At 47.4% G+C, this 16,543-nt stretch overlaps 1 protein-coding gene across 2 annotated transcripts; it reads right to left on the bottom strand.

Annotated features, from left to right (window-relative positions):
- Positions 1 to 4,186: 4,186 nt before the first annotated feature.
- On the bottom strand, positions 4,187 to 14,153 carry HEY2 (hes related family bHLH transcription factor with YRPW motif 2). 2 transcript variants are annotated; one of them, XM_061459990.1, is made up of 5 exons: positions 14,008 to 14,153; positions 12,827 to 12,905; positions 12,634 to 12,717; positions 9,920 to 10,001; positions 4,187 to 5,009 (listed from the first exon to the last, which is right to left on the bottom strand). In XM_061459990.1, the coding sequence occupies exons 1-5, from the start codon at positions 14,088 to 14,090 to the stop codon at positions 4,330 to 4,332; spliced, it is 1,008 nt and encodes a 335-aa protein (XP_061315974.1). In that variant the 5' UTR covers positions 14,091 to 14,153; the 3' UTR covers positions 4,187 to 4,329. The 2 variants fall into 2 exon arrangements, with proteins under 2 accessions (XP_061315974.1, XP_061315975.1); XM_061459991.1 differs by lacking the exon at positions 14,008 to 14,153 and adding an exon at positions 13,614 to 13,858.
- Positions 14,154 to 16,543: the final 2,390 nt, after the last annotated feature.

A 16,543-nucleotide genomic window follows, 5' to 3' on the forward strand; every position in this document is an offset into this window, starting at 1 on the left:
AACAGAGCACAAGTAAAAATTCCAGGGTTGAGTAAAATAATACTCAGTTTCGGGTAACAACCTCACACAAATGAGGCTGGGCACACGAAGCTTGCAAACAAAGCCATACCAATTCCTTTATCTTTTTTCGAAGTTGAACAAAACTATCCGTGACTGTTAAATGACTCAGGTCCTCATTTGTGTGATCTCAAGGCTATCTGTGCCTATAAAAGCAGATGACTAATGAGACTGGTTACTAAAGAGCCGCTAACAGTCCACTTCACTCTTCAGCAGTATTTTCTGATGTCGTATCTTCTGATGAAAAGGTGCTTGTGACCTTTCCTATTAAGAACAAACACCTCCTTTACAATGCCTGTAAGAACTTGCTAATATTCAAGTCCCAGGCCTCGCTAAATGCCCTTTACCTATCTCATGGCATCCTGATTGAAGTATCATTTTTCAGAGTAGCTGCAAACAAACATTTTAAAGGCTCACAGTAAGGAGGCAGCAGCGTGAACTGACACCTCCTGGCTATGACTACATCTGCCTGAACAACTGCCAGACTATTCTGTTTTGAATATATGCATTCAGCCCTCAGCCGCAGTAGCCGGTTTTTCTTCTGGGGCAATACCTAGTGCCGGATTTCCTCCAGTTGCAATCAGAGCCCTGGGAGGACAGGCAGCACCACCCCTCTGTTGCCCATCTCCTCTCTAGGGTAATAATCTTCTCTCAGCAGCCTAAGTGCTTCTTATTTGCACTGCTGAGGGCTAAGGTTTCAAGCCTGTTAATGCTGAGTGACAGAATTGGTTTGTAGGTTTTTCCTTTTAAGAAAAACATTCTAGGAAAATGCATAACCTTCTTCGATCCTCTTGGTAACTGGAATTTAAGGTTGCAAACCCACCCATTGAAAAGTTAGTCAAAGCCAACTGCTTACTATTCAGCAAGCAGCCTGGTCTGTCCTCTTGTGCTATGTGCTATGATCTAACCCTAAATTATATAAATCACAGACTTTCTTCTTTCTCCAGGTCCATTCATCGTTGAATGCAGAATAAAGATAGAAAAGGGCTGAGGAAAGGTTGCATGTGCACAGCCACAAGTCCTGCCTTTCGGATCTTGGTTATGCCAAGGAAACAGCTTACCCTTGCTCTGTTCTAAACATTGCATAGACTCCTATAGCTACAGCCAAAGCCATTAGAGGCTATTACTCTCTGATATTTTTCCAACAGCACATGTGAAATAGGCTGCTTCTCCACTAGTTTTTCGCTTGGGAAATCTTCAGCCACTCGAGGGAGGTAACATTGCCAACAGAAGCTAGGGATAAACAGGCATGAAGACTGAACCCCCATCTCATTTCCTGGTCCATTTAGGTGACTCAGGTTAAAAGACAAAACAATCTAAAAGACAACAAAAAAAGAAATAGAGACATCTGCAACCCAGTGTCCATGAATTTGGCCTATTTTGTGACAGTGAAAATGGGATAAGCCTAAACACACTGGATGCACAAATCCATCCATGGTGTTGTTCCAGGATACTAAAATAACTATACTTTTGTCTAATTGGTCTCTCAGAAACTCTGAGAGGTCTCTCTTTTTTCAAACTCCTTTTATATTTAGAACTAGGCAAAATTTGCATTCGCAGCAACAAATGGTTATGTTTGGGGGCACATCACTTAGAGCGAAGCCAAGTTAGGTTCATTTAGGTGAAACCAAGTTAGTGGCTGCCCATTTTTAACACAGTAAGATGCCTGTGAAACCTCCTACCAGGCTTTTAGAGGGCAGGTTAATAGTTAACAGCCTAAAGTCAAGTAGGACTGCATCCTGCTCTTTTTTATGTAAATAAAGCCCACTTTTCATCTACTTGCAAGTTGGCTAATGTCCTTTTTTATTCTTGAAACTGCAGAAAGTGAATGGCACCAGAACTGAATGCAGCTAAACACACCTGAACAGTAGTACAGCATTTGTGTCCTGAGTCAGAAAACGTCAAATTTCCCTCAAACAACAAAACTTCAAAGAATATCAACGATGATTTACAGTGCAGGGGTAGCAAGCCTTCTTCCCTCTCCTTTGTCCATTTTCTCCATGGGACCGCCTGCTATTCAAGCAAATCACTCCCTCCTCACCTGGGTGCTGGAGACCAGTTGGTGCAGGTGGGGGTGGCTTACATGTTTAACATTTGGGAAAAAGGGCTGATGGGGTGTGAGCCACTGAGCTGAGGCTGCATATTGATGACAGATGAAGTCTCTCTGGCTGTAGGATGATCACCCTGTTTCTGTGGCTCAGTCTTGTCAGCTGCTCCTTGGGCATAATAATCTTTTATTGTCTTCGGGGCATGTAAGACTTTGTGCTTATCCTTAAGAAGAGAGCTTTATAGGCCTTCTACAGATGGGATTTGCAGATTCAGATGGAACAGTAACAAACCCTTGCCTCAGTAAGAACCAGTAAATTAGAAGACCAGAATTGGAAGTAAAAACTACCCTCTCTCAATCCAGATATTTAATGATGTCATTGGCTTACACTCTTCCCCTTCTGAACACAGGCTCATAGTCAGGATCTGAAGGAAAGCTGAACCTAGAAACTCCCACCATTTTGGGGGCTCCCCAGGATGTGCAGATGTGTTTGCATCATTAAGCATACTGTCAGTGCAGAACCAGTTGACAAGCCTGAAAACCAATGTTGCTTTACCAGCTGCTTTTTTTCTGTCTATTTCAGAGCACACTGTATAAGACAGGCTAAGTGCCTGAGCAAGGGGAGCAGCAGAGGACAGAGCAGCCGACAGGCTTTTTATCAGTGGCAGAAACTAACTTTGAGTGCGTGAGTATTCCTCAAGAGCAAACAAAAACTGCAACAAATCATCCATAAAACGCAGTCAAAAAGGACTTCGTTTAATTAGTGATATGTAAAGGCTTTTGCATAGAAAAAGGTTAACAAAGTAATGCATAAGACCAACTAGGTACAGTATTTTTAAAACAAATATTTTAAAGTATATTTTGCATAATGTTTAACATTCTCAATGCTTATTGCTTTCTCCACACAGCAGAGAAATCAAGTGCATAATAATACATGCTGTGTTTTATTATTTTTTAATTTTTTTACATAAAATCTCTAGTTCTTGACTGGATGTATTAAAATACATAGGTTATTTTAAGTCACTGTAATAAAAAACGAAAGCAAACCATTTTATGCAGCACTAGTTGTCTGGGTATTGACAAAATAATTTACTCACACCCCCCTTAATACATTCATTTTGGTTTGGAATCAAACCCATGTTACAATGTTGGCGTCTTAACAGCCAATTTTAAAACTGTCCCTACCATAACTTCATTCATACCCAGAGCGACCGTTCTCCCAGAAGTTGATAGTGAAGAGGAAACTTGCACGGAATCAGCTAAATGTCCAAATACAGCTAAATAAGTGAATTTGAACTCTTAAAACACTGAGTCTCTTGTATTGGCATGAATCAACTGCATCCAAGTGTGCACAATTTAAATAGGTGTTTACTTCTGGGTGCATGACAAATTCACTGTGCAGATAGGAGCTAGCACCATATTTAAGCCATAAAAAGGGTGCTTCAAGGCTCACAGGCAGTGCTGAAACATTCATTAATCCCAGCACTGATAATTGCTTTTACCAATGCTATGCTAGATGTCACAATCTGGCAAGTCTGTACAAAGAAAGTGAACTAAGGAAGTGAGAACTAGGCCTGTCGAACATTCTTCCTCGGTAATATTTTGGCTAAAAACCCCTGTCCCCTTCAAAAGCACACTCTTTCCTGGAAAGGTGTCCCAGTTCTGAAGTTGCATGCAGAATTTCACTTCTCTCCCATACCATTTCCATACCTATGCAATGTTACTTGTTTTAGCAGAACACACACATATATATGTAATTTTTTATTTATTATTTTTTTTTTCAACATCAGGCACTTATTGAGGTCAAAGTCTTTTTCTAGCCTGGGGAAGCCTGGTAGGTGCTGTCCCTCACTGCTTTGCCAAAGAAGGATGCATAGCTGGAGAATTATTAGTTCTAATGTCTACGTATTTCTGTGTATTCCCAGGAAAGCTATACATGCTGACATGATCACGCTGTTATGAAAGCCACTGCTGCTCCCTCAAAATGGCTCCAGCAAACCAGAATGAGAAGAAGAAGGTATCACTACATGCCCTCTCCGTAGGATGATGCCTGAAATGAGGATAGCTGTGCCATTCCTTGCCAGCACCTCCCAGGCCTTTTGGGTGAGCAGAAGGACACGCTGAGTCCTGAAGGCTCGCGTCTGGGAGCGTGTGGGCACATGGGGCTGTGTGTGCACGTGTGCTGATGGAGAGGAGGGAGCTGGACTGGGAAGGAGACGGGGCACTTAAAAGGCTCCAACTTCAGTCCCCCAGGGTCGGTATGGTTTGGTGTTGCCCGCGCTGCCAGCCTGCTGAGGGCTGGCGGTGGCTGATACGGCCAACGGCGGGGTGATGGCTGTTGCTGCAGCCACAGCGGCGGCAGCTGCGCTGGGGGGGAGCATGGGGAAGGTGCCAGTGAAGGAGAGGGGGAAGCTCTGGGCAGCAGCTGTAGCTGCCGCTGCTGCGGCATGAACGGTGGCCGAGAGGGATAAGAGGGAAGTAGAGAGAGGAGGGACGCAGGGAGCGATGCTGGCAGTGGAGGGGACTCGGAGTGCAGCGTCGGCGTGGGCAAAGGTGGCCGTGAGCAGGGCAGAGCCGTGGGGGGGCACATCCGAGGAGAGTCTGCACGGGGCGGCATCAGAGGCGTGGAGTCCGTTGGGCTGCAGCAAAGCGGCAGGGAGGTGGTGGAAGGCAGCTGCCCAGTGGTGAGGGTGCAAAGGGTGGTGGTGGTGGGCCATGGAGGAGGTCATGGCGGCAGCTTCCCTCTGAGAGGCACAGGTGCTCAGGTGAGACACGAGTCGAACGCGCAGTGGGTCTGACGTGTCGAGGCCTTCCACCGAACTCAGGTACCTCGCAACTTCTGTCAGGCACTCCCGGAAGCCAATGCTCATGAAATCCATGGCCAGGGAATGGGCGTCAAAATAACCTGCGCGAGGAGGAGGACAAAAGATGCATTGAATGTTGAGGCAGCTTCCTGGCTGACACAGCTAACCTGGTCCTTGCGCAGCTGCCGGGTCTCCCACTTACGGGTTAAGATTTGCAACACAAAAGGTTTGTTCTCTGATCTGCAAATGATTTGTGTGGCCATCCCTGTAATGCAATAGGTTGCAGTTGTTTTTGCAGACAATATACAAATTAAAAGAATTAAGTCCATGAGTACTCATAATACTTAAAAAGATACATGATGCCTCTCCTGAAATTCCTCTCAGCAAGCTGCTGCAGTGCTGTATTGATTCTGCACATGTGTGTGAAAGAAACGTTTACTCACACAAAGAAACAGGCTGAGGATCAGAGAGCTTGCATGTACTACCCTGCCTTGTCTTCCCTGTGCTGGCATTCATCCTAACGCTCTCAAACTAATTCTCGACATGGTGAGATAGTTGTTGTAACTGCTGCTGAGGTCCCATCTACTTCACAGAGTCATTAAGACAATATGACATACGGTGTTACTTAACTGCAAACTAAAAACATCTTGTCATGACTCTGCACACACACAATAAAAAGCTTTACTGAGAAAACGTTTTATGTAATGCCATTGCTAATTTGGAGATGGAAGACTGACAGTCATATGGCCCATGAGGTATTTCAACAAACAGCAACTGGAGCTCCACAGGCTTGGGACAAAAAAGCTTTGGGGGGAAAAAAAAAAAAAAAATCCTTATTAAATGCACATGAAAAGATATTCCCTTTCTAAAAGGGTCTAGCATCAAATCTAGTCTGCAAGCTGCAGCTCTTCAACCACAAAAACCTATTCCTGTTTTTGGAATTTTCCTACTTCAGTTTAAAAGTACTCTCCTTGGGGGAATAATGTCCATTCCATTCCCAAGCTGGCATGGGTTTTTTTTCCCCTCGATCAGTGAAAACTTTTAGATATGCATGACTATGATGTGTGCTAGTATATGAAGATTGAGTGCCCTTACTATGGAGTAAAGTGGCAGCAATACCTGCATTAGGCCTTGTGCTCTCTGGCATGAATCATCTCTTTTTGAAAAATGCTAGCATCCTAGGTATTTTTTTTCCCACTGGTATCAACTTTTAAGCTAGAAAGGAGCGTTTCCATCGCTGCACTCCTGCATTATAGAATTAACCTGGACACATTTATAGATGTCCCTCCAAATTCCCTACTAACTGTACACCCCTTCTTGCCAAATTTCGGCAGTGCTTTTGCTTCAATCCACCTTGCTCAGCTGAGGCTGTGTGAGACCTAGGAGAAGCACCAGTTTGACCACCAGATTGGTGATCGGTGAGCATGAGGGCCTGAGGTCTTGTGTCAGCAAGCACTGATTCCTCCCAGCTTTTTTCCTGCTATGCCCACTGTGACCAAGGGATCTGTGGCAACACCATGGCTGAGTGCACTCCTGAGAAATAAATGCCAGGCAGTGCAGAGGTGGCAAGCTAGCAGGGTACCTGCTCGGGTGCCAGCCAGCCTGGCGTGGGGACTGACTCCATGCCGGAGGCTCCAGGACCTCCGGCAGCTTCAGAGGGGCTGACATGCAGCCAAACCCACCTCCCAGCTCTGGCCACAAGTCAGCCAGCCTGGGAGTCTTGAGAGCCGTGGCTCAAGCCAGGGCTTCCCAGCCTCCCTCCAGACCAGAGGAGACATGGGGGATGTGGTTGCCACCAGCTTCTCTGGAGTCTCAGCTGCTGGCTCTGTGATGAGCCGCCCCAAAGCCCTGGTGATCCTGGCTCCCTCTCAGTCTCCAATGGTGGCCGAGATGTGAAAACAGAGGGGAGATGAGAGCTGGGACTGCCAGGCTCCATTATGTTTTGATTTTGATGGTTATCTTTTCCAGGTTTCCCCTTTGCAGTCTTCCCTCTTCTCAGAGGGACTGAAAAATATTTTTTCTTGTTTGTTTCCAAAATCCAAGAACATCTTCCACCACCACCTAAAACGTGGACATGCCAGCATTATGTACTGAACGGCGTACACCAGCTTTACTTGGGCTATCCTGGTAAGCTACCTGCTCTGCACACCGGACACAGGCTGAGTCGTTCAGCTATATTAACCCATGTTCCTGACTCAGGTGTCAGTCACCCAAACTAAATTTGCAGTGAAGCTGCAATAAAACCACACCAAGGTTTCAGCAAGCGACTCACTGTTGACAAATTATTCCTCCCCTGCGCTTGCTTGCAGGGTCAGCGAAAATCCCTGGACTCGGGCCAAAACTTAACTCAACATGAGCAGGAGACCATTGCCCACACCTGCATTAGGGCAGCAGAAACATGGATCCATGCAGGACCTCAAAGGCAGCAGCAAGCCTGCCTGGAGTGCTCTGCAAAGCAGAGCAGAGACAGGAGCCACTTTGGGTTTTCTGCCAAGCCCACCTCAGGCTCAGCGTGCTGAGCAGTGGCTGACTCAGTCAGCCCCGTTTGCCTAGCCCCAGGCATTCCCCATCGTGGGTGTCCTCCATTTCTGCACGAGGAGGAAGAACTTTCCCCAGTTCCTCAATGCAGGGGACCATGAGGGCATCAGAACACATTTCGCCCTGCTGCAGTAACAGCTTTTGTCCATAGGAAAACTGCTGGAACTCATTTTTCTCCTGATCCAAAAATGTTTCTGACTCAGACGATGAGTTACAAAGTAGAAATAACTACACTTGCAAATAAAACAAACTTCTGCCTTAAAAACACGCTAAGAAATTATATTTAAAGCTGTTACTTAGGCTGCAAAGTAAAACATTAAGCAAGCAGGAAATGCAGGCTTAAACTTTGCCCAGTACTACCTGGCAAACCTCTTCAAGTTTCTAAATCCACGCAGTGAGAGATTACTCTTATCTCTGGGCCAGAAGGAGAAGATAAAGCTGTAGTATTTGTGAAGTGACTGGCTATTATATGGATATGCCACCCACTATGGGCCATGGGGTGGATGGAAGGCAGCTCTGGGTATAAGCCAGAATCACCTCTCCCAGCACCTCAATGCGTCATCCTTCCCCACACTGGCCTTCAGTAGCCACAGGCACGCTGGTGTTAGCCAGGGCAGGGAGAGGCATGGCTGTGGTGGCAGACCAAGGAAGAGACCGCATTGACCTGAGACTGGTCACAAAATCCAGCTTGTCCTGCAGCAGCCAGATGCCGGGGCTCTGCTGACACCTCTTTCCACCCAGCAGGTCCCATCCCAGGCACTTTGTTCCCTGCCCCATTGGCTGGGCCACCTCACCTGACCCAATTATAAAATAATCCCCCACAAGTTTTTTTGGGGTAGGGAGGCAGGTAAAGGGGGCTTCATACTAAATTAAGGGCCACCTCCTGGCCTCCCACTATCAGCACAGACATTGGAGGGGTGGGAGCTGCTTCAGCTTTTCAGAGGAGTGCAAAGCAGGGTCAGGTTGGGTGGGTTAGCTGAGCTGCACATTGCATGGGGAGGACAAAGCAGAACAACCATCGGTTCCCCCAGCAGCCGAACACTGTTCACTCTGTGCACCAGGCGACACAGCTTGTGGAAAGCCAGCATGCCACCATGCAATTGAACACGGCACTATCACACACACAGAGGATCTGAATTTAAATTACACAAGCGCAATCAATTCCGGTGTTTCATAACTTTCAAGAGTGCAGCTTTACCAACTAAATAGTGCTTTTTAAAAGACACTTTTAAGATATAAATATGAACTTCTTTTAATTTTGCACATTTTCTGAGGAATCAAGACGCACGTCTGTTATATGAAGGGCAAGAAAATTCCTTTCACCGCTTATAGAACAAGTTACCTATGAATTTTAAGCTTAACTGGACTCCCAACAAAAGCCTCTTAACACCAAGAAAAAAGGTATGTCAGCCTGGTGTCAATTTTCACAAACAACAGAATACCAGCCTTCAGCATGCTTTCCCATAACCATCTGTTGCTAAGCATGCACCAATTCTGAGTTCTATAATCACTGCAAGGTACAGAGAGGAGCAGTAATTCAATCACAGACTAAAAACTTTAATCAAAAAAGGAAGACAGAAAGCAACAGCAGCTTCTTTTCTAGCCTTTACCTATATAGCCAGTGGGTTTGTGAAAAATCGGCTGGTTTCCATTACAGCAATTTGAACCATAATCACGGTCGATGGCACAGGACATGAGACTGTGCCTACAGGAGGCCAGCAAGTTTTTCAGTCCAAGTTAGTTCCAAACCCATGACTACACAGAATACCTCGTGGGTGGCTGAAATCACTTGGCCTCCAGCCTCAGGACTGTCAGCTTGCACAAGCGAGGTGTGCTTGGCTCCCAGCAGTCGGCTGATCCAGCGGGTCAGCCAGTGCAGCCCCTGCATCATGCCAGCGCCGAGGGAACTGCCCAGACCTCTGACATACAAATACATCATGCAAATGTGAGCTCAGAGTCTGCTTTATCAGGTACCTGGAGCTGCAGAGAGCAAGTCTGGGTTTTGTTCTGGGGAACAAGACAGTCTAACCTGGCATTTAAAAGTCTTTCCAGAACAAAGAAAATACATAAACAATGAAAGTTCCTCTCCATCCACTTCCTTCGGTATAGCTGCTGGATAATGAGCTTTAGCATCGGTTTTGTGCTACACAATTGTTGCCACAAACCTCCTGTTTATGTTTGGTGTTTGTGTATTTGTTTTGTCTCCCTGTGCAGATTTCAGTGCTCTTTGGAAACCCCAAACAAATCTCTGACTGGGCTGCCTGTGAATGAAGCCTTTACTCCCACAGTGTTATGAAAGCAAACACAAGCCCAGGGTCAAGTGCTTCTTTTGTCCCAGTAGTTCTTTCCCACGAGTTCAATCCTGCCATTAGCATTGATTTCCACTCCTTTAATCTGGAAACGCAGCTCATCAAAGCACTTTTTTTTGCTGAGATTTCCCCCAATATTAGAGAAGAAACCATGGGCTCCTTACCTTTACCTCCAGTCGCCTGCAGCATCTTCAGATGATCCACTGTCATTTGCAGTATTTCCGCTTTTTCTAATTTGGCAGATCCCTTTGAGATAAAGAGACTCATATAAATAAAGGCTTACAAGTACTAGAAACTTTAATTTGATATACTTTCCACTGAGCTCAGCCTTATGGTTTCAATTTCCCCTATCATTAGGACATTCTCAGCTTAATTCTTTCGTGAGCATCTGCCGCCCAGATCTTGTCTAAGGACTAATGCTGTCTCCTCTCTAGCTATACAAGCAGCAGCACGATTTTGCTTTATTAAGGCTATAGCTCAGGGTAGCTGTGGCCCTGAAGATAGTGTAGAGATGACATCTTCATGAAATGAGATAAACAGATAATTTCCTGGGCTTTCTTTTTAACAACAGACAGAAATGGAGGGCTGGCAGGCCAGGTCTGCACAGTTATCGATGAAGACTTTGGAGCAACATACTTTTTTGTGCTTTTACCAGCAGGTGTCCCTGCGGACACATACACCCAAAAGTATCCCTCTTCCTTAACAGCTTGTTAATTTTCGAGGTATCATTCGGCTGCTGACTATTCTATACTCATTCTCGACTGAAAAAACAACCCCACGGTATTTTAAGTTAGCAAAAGGCCTAGTTTTCTGGGACATGAAGCTAAATACTGTGAAAGAGTTCAGCTCCTCTGCCAGTAAAAATCTTTTGTTAGTGAGGATGGCCCACAGAGCTACAATAGGTGCTGGAAAATCACCAAATACAACTCAAAAGGTAGTATTAACATATTAATCTATAAATAAAACTATTTTGAATGGTAGCATTTCCTTCAATATCTGGAGAACACCCAGATGACCGAGTTTACCATGCAAATATTATTCCAGTGCAAGAGACTGTCCCTTGGCATCAGCCAACACCAGGGCTGCACAAGCTGCAGTCACCAGTGGATCACATCCCACAAGCCAAATTTTTCTCTTATTTATCTACTCTGCAGCCTCACACGTGCAGGTTAGACAAGGTTTACACCCTCCCCCTCTGCAGCCCCGCTTCATCAAGAGTTTCTAATCTCCGAGAAGGATTCTGGAGCACAGAGCTGTGATTTGATTTGGGGAAGGAAGAAGGGAGAGAGCGAGGCAGAAGCGAAACTAAACCTCCAACTTGGAAACTCCAGTGAGCTGAATGTCAAGGAGCTGGAAAAGGGCTGATGACTTTGCCTTTGGCATACTGCATAAAAATGGTGGGGCTTTCTGAGCAAAATACAGCATGCACTCGTTTTTACACTAAATTCTTTTTTATCTGCTTATTGCTTTTGGCGCTTTCCTTGTGCAAAGGTTAGTGTGTGAATTTTTCGTCAGAATTCCCCATTTTACATGCAATTACATCCTGTAGTTTTCTCAGACTTCATCTTTTCCATAGACACAGTACAAGCTGTCTCAGTAAGAGTGACTAATAGCTAAAAACTGCATGGTGCTGGGTAATTTCCAAAGGCTCTGTAGGACTTGCTTTATAATGTTTGTGGTTTTCAAGAAGTAAACAATAAAATGGGACAAACAACCGTTGTCTCTTGACCATGTTTATCTAGCTGAAGACACCTCTGTCACTGTTTTGCCAGAACCCCCACCAGGGCATGGTTACAACTACTAGTTACCAAAACAATATTGCAGGTGACAGGTGATGCTGTCATCACAATTACAATACTTCAAATTTATCTATAACCAAGTTTTGTTCAGACCAAGGATGTAACAGACCTAATATGGTGCAGTACTTGCCCCATAATTAACACCGACATTTAGCGCCTAACAATCCTGCTCTCAAATTCTGCTTTCTGTTGTTTTATTTTTCTATTACAAGGAAGTCAGGTTCTTTATTTTCAGTTGGGTCTTTTTATTGCAATGTAGTGTCAACTGTGCATATCCACAGATCTTCAGATACATACATCTAACAAAACAGGAATAAAACCACATACTGAACCAAAACCCTAAAAAAAAAATAAAAATCAAGGTGTGGAAAAATAAATAAAAATTTGAATGGCAGAAACAAAATGCTCTTTTTTTAAAGGACAAATTTTATTCTAAGCTTTTGGCCTGACCAAGGAGCTGAACCAAAGCTACCTGGATCCTTTGTACTGAAATACTTTCTCACTGAATGTCTTTGAACGTATCACTGACTTCATGGTCCTATTCCCCTTCCTAATGCGCTGTTTCTACACAGTCACTCTAAAATGTGAATAATACAGGTTGCTTGCTCCCTTTTCAGGAAACTGAGTTGATTAGTTTGCAACTGAAATGATAGGTTAAAAAATAAAGGATTCTTAAAGTAGGTGTGAAGCAGATTATATTTAAAGGTTTAGACAGAAGGCAAACTGACACCCAAGTTTGGGGGAACTGTGTTGGGTTTGCTAGTTGTTTTGTTTGTTTTTTTTTTTTTATATGGAATAAAGCACGTTTTTAACAAACCACTACTGGAATTCACTGAAAGAACAGAGGCAACATGAACACAGTTACCCTTAAGGGAAAAACAAGCCAAAGAATGGAAATGTTTTTCAGCCTTATAATGAATTATATTTCTAATAGTTTTGCCACAACAAAGCATTTTATTGAAATGCCTGCTTTGTGCCAGATCAGGACACATACAGCATTATTTTAATGACTTTTACAAGAGAACTAACATTGCCAGATGAGACACAGAATTTGAAAATACGAAAAAAAAAGGGCTTACTTGTTTTTCAAAAGCAGTTGGCACAAGCCGCCTCAGTTCTGATAAACTGTTATTTATACGATCACGGCGCCTTTTCTCTATAATCTATTCCCAAAGAAAACCAAAACATATTAAGTTTAGAAAAAATGTTGAAGGGCAAAATCAAAGCACACATGCAAACTGTCACACGCGAAAATAATTAAATGCAACGTACCCCTCTTCTTTTCTTTCTAGCCATAATCTGAGATGTTGTTGTTGGGGAATTTGATCGAATGACAGAACTATTACTTTGCCTGTGAAACAATAAAAGGATGTCAGGTGTTGCACAAGTTGGCACTGATCTTTGAAGACACCTTAGGTCACTGTTATTAGTTATGCATAGTCCTTCACCTGCTCTTTTCAGCGCTTAGAAGATGTGCTTTGCACTGCACAGTATTTTTAAAGAAAGACATTTAATTTTTGACAGTCCCAGAATATATTTTAAACGGACAGAACACCCTGCCAGCAATAAGCTCCCTTTCTGGAGAAGGGTCACTCTCCTGCGTAGCAGATTTCGTTTCCATTGCATACAAAGCCTTGCCTACCAAACACAGGCTGAAGAACCGAGTGCAAACCCACGCGAACCACCTCTATACGCTAACAGTGGTGGAAAGTACAGGTTTCCGAAACCACAACCTCTACCTCACCTGCTAGGTTTTGACATCCTGACCATTGCTACTCGAGTCAGTAGATGCTCAAGTCAGTTGCCCACCCCAATATGCTGCATTGTCCCACATCAGGAGCAGAATTCAAAATCCACTTTTAAACCTACACCACCCACGAGCACGAAAAGGCTTTTATTTCATCATGTGTAAGCAAAAAAATCCGGTAGCTTTTAATACTGATCTGGACGAGACAGGGCTCCAGAGCATGTGCCCCTAAGTTGGCAAGACCAGCTGTGAAGGCCAGCAGGGTCCCGCCGAGCTCCCAGCCATCCCCCTTTCGCGAATACCACGGCTCACCCTCGGCTTGCCGAAGTTACCATTCAGCTGCCGTGGCTCCCTGATTACTTTCCACAGCTCACTGCCCGCTGGCGCACATTCCCTTAGGTTGTCCGGCCTGCTCAGGAGCTATTTTGGAAAAGATCTGATTGAAAACGGCAAATTAAGCGGAGCTAATGAACTGCAGCCTGATGTCTCCCAAGCTACTTGAGTGCTCCGGATTATTTCGAGGCTCGGGCAGCTATACCGCGGGGCAAACTCCTGGTTATCAATCTGCTGGCTGACCTGGAGGAAGACACTACAGCCCCATCCCCTTTCGCTACCCCGCCGGGGCGGCCAGGTTTCCTCCGCGCTTTACCCCGGTCCTCACGGAGACGGCGGCCCCGGAGGGACGGTGTGTGTGCGTTCCACTTACCCTGAGTAGTTGTTCTCGCTCCCCACATCTATAGTCTCGTCCATGTCGCTGTCTGAGGTAGTTTCCTCGCACGGTCGTTTCATCGTGGGCACAGGATGCAGCACAGCTTATAACCGGGCTGGGGGCAGTGATAAATAAATCCGGGGGGTGGGGGGGCTCCGGTGCGGCAGGGCACAGCTCAGCTCTGCAACGCCAACAGAGAAAACCTTCTCTGAAGTGCTTTCCCACGCCGCGGCACAGCCTCAAGCCCGACGGCCCGCCCCCGGCAAGACCCGCCCCGCCGGGGGTGACGGGCGGGGAGGGGGGGCCGCCCACCGTGGAGGCGCGGGCGGGCAGCCGCCGACCCCACAGGGGGCCTGGCCGCCCTCGACCCGCGCCAGGCGGGGAGCGGAGCGGAGCGGGGCATTTGCCCCCAGCACGGGGCTGGGGGGTGAACAGGGTTCGCGAGCATCGCCGGTGCTCCCCTTCGGGGGAATGACATCTGGTCCCTAGCCCTCCTATGCTGCCGAAGGGAGAAGGGAAGAAGCCCCGCCATCCCACCCTGGCCTGTAAAATCCGAGCCGAACCAGCCCCCCTCCCCGTCCCGCAAAGCGCCGGCGGGCAGCCCTAACCGCCGTTTCTTGGGTGCCGCGGAGTGACTTGTAGGATGCAGGAACGTGGGTGTGAGGCTTGTGTGTATCCCGGGAAAAGTATAAATCCCGGCCCAGCCAGGCAAGCCGCCCCGTCCCGGAGGGCACTCACGGGCTCCCGAAGGGTACCGGCACTTGCAGGGACGGGAAACAAGCGCGGCGATAATCCCGGCTGGAAAAGACTCGGAGGAAGTTTAGTGGCTTGGTTACCGGATCTGTAGCAGGCGGGTTTTAGTTTGCTTTTGTCTGGGATTCCCCCCTCCCAGTTCTTCTGTCTTGTGTTTTCCAGTTCCGGCTTCCTGACAATACACATTCGGAGTGGTACGATCTCCGCAGAAATGTAATCTTTCACCCTGGGTGACTGTGCCCCTCTGCTTGTCCCTCGTTTCCGTCCACTTTCCCACGTTCCTGGGAACGCTTTTCTCCAGCTCCTGCTGTCGGAATGCTGCCCGGGAGGGGCCGGCGGCGGTCGGCGCGCTGCGGCCACGAAATCGGCCTGGACATCACCGGTTTTTCTGGCTCCTCGGGAGCACATAGGGTCAGGGATAGGCTTGCAGCCGTGCGGGGAGGCGGTCCCTCGATACTGCCCTGTGGTACCGTTCGGCACGGGCAGTCCCCCCGCCGGGTTCTGGGCACCTGCCGGAGAGAGACGCGGGAAGCAATTACCGGGATCGCCGCAAAACGATCAGGTGGCGAGGCGTCTCGCCGTCGGCGCGGCATGGTCCCGCGACCCTCATCGTGGCGCCGCGGGCGCCCCGCTCTCGCCTCTTTGGGTCTCCGGGCGGCGACAGCACGATGCTGCGCCGGCCCGAGGCGGGGGTGAACGACGGGTCAGGATCGTGGAGAGAAGGTCTGGAGTGGGAATGGTTCCGGCTGCTGTTTTGGGCAGGCTACGAGCTCGGTCGGCCCTGTGTGGGGAAGCGAGCACCTTCCCGGCACAGCTCCGCTCCGTAGTGACGGGGCTGCTTCTTCCCCGGCTGCCTGCAGTTTAGCGACTGTGCTGCCGGTAACTCGGTTTTCCACTCCGTTAAATTCTGCTGAAGGTACAGGTGGTGTAGCTCCCTTAGTGGTATGCGCGCGAGAAAGGGCCTCGGCGAAAGAGAAACCAGCAGCAGCTTTTTTTTTTCCTCCCATACCCTCCATCTAATGCAGTTATATTTGGTGGCACGTCGGGTGTTTCCCCTTTCATGTGGATGTTGCTATTATGTAAAGGAACAGCGAGATTTCATGCCTCATTGCCCTCCCGGGACATGCCTTTCACGCCCGTATTTGAGGAGCTCTGCGGCTGCTTGGACACCACAGAAGCAGCATCCGCGGGAGAGGAAAAAGCAGTCCCTGGGAACTTGGGACTTGTATTCCCCGCAATGTGCGCTTTGATGGGATCTGCCATAATAATAATAAAAAAAATATTCGCCCCAAAAGTACCCAAAGGGATCTTTCGGGAGAAGTGGAATAGCAGGAGCAGTATCCGGCGCCCGGCTGCGATTAGAAGCACAAAGCGCTTTAGAAACCTGGGAGCAGACTCGTTAGGTTTACTGCTGGGCGCGGGGGATTCTAGATGCAATAATAAAAAACAGCAAAACTTCAAACTTCTCTCTGTTCTCTGCGTAACTACACGGGGGGTGAAGCGAGCGACGGGCCCTCTACTGGTACCTTTGGGCCGAGGCTCCCCGGGACCGGCAGCCCCGCATCAGAGATCGCAGAGATTCGGTAGGTGCGAGTAAAAGAAAGCCCGTGTCTCCTCGCCCGGGCTGCTGTGGCTCCGGGTGCGCCTGCGGGCGCTGCCGAAACGGGGCCATGGAGTCGGGAGGCGGAGGCTAGATCCCGCTATACCACGCCAACCACCCGGGATTATCGGTGCGTTTCCGAGCCGTCTCGGAGATTTGCACAGAAATCTTCAATGTCAC

This window comes from Pezoporus flaviventris, unplaced genomic scaffold (assembly GCF_033815535.1).
Source record: "Pezoporus flaviventris isolate CSIRO_AGI_PZ_B2104156 unplaced genomic scaffold, CSIRO_AGI_Pfla_v1 ptg000031l, whole genome shotgun sequence".
NCBI classification, from domain to species: Eukaryota; Metazoa; Chordata; class Aves; order Psittaciformes; family Psittacidae; genus Pezoporus; species Pezoporus flaviventris.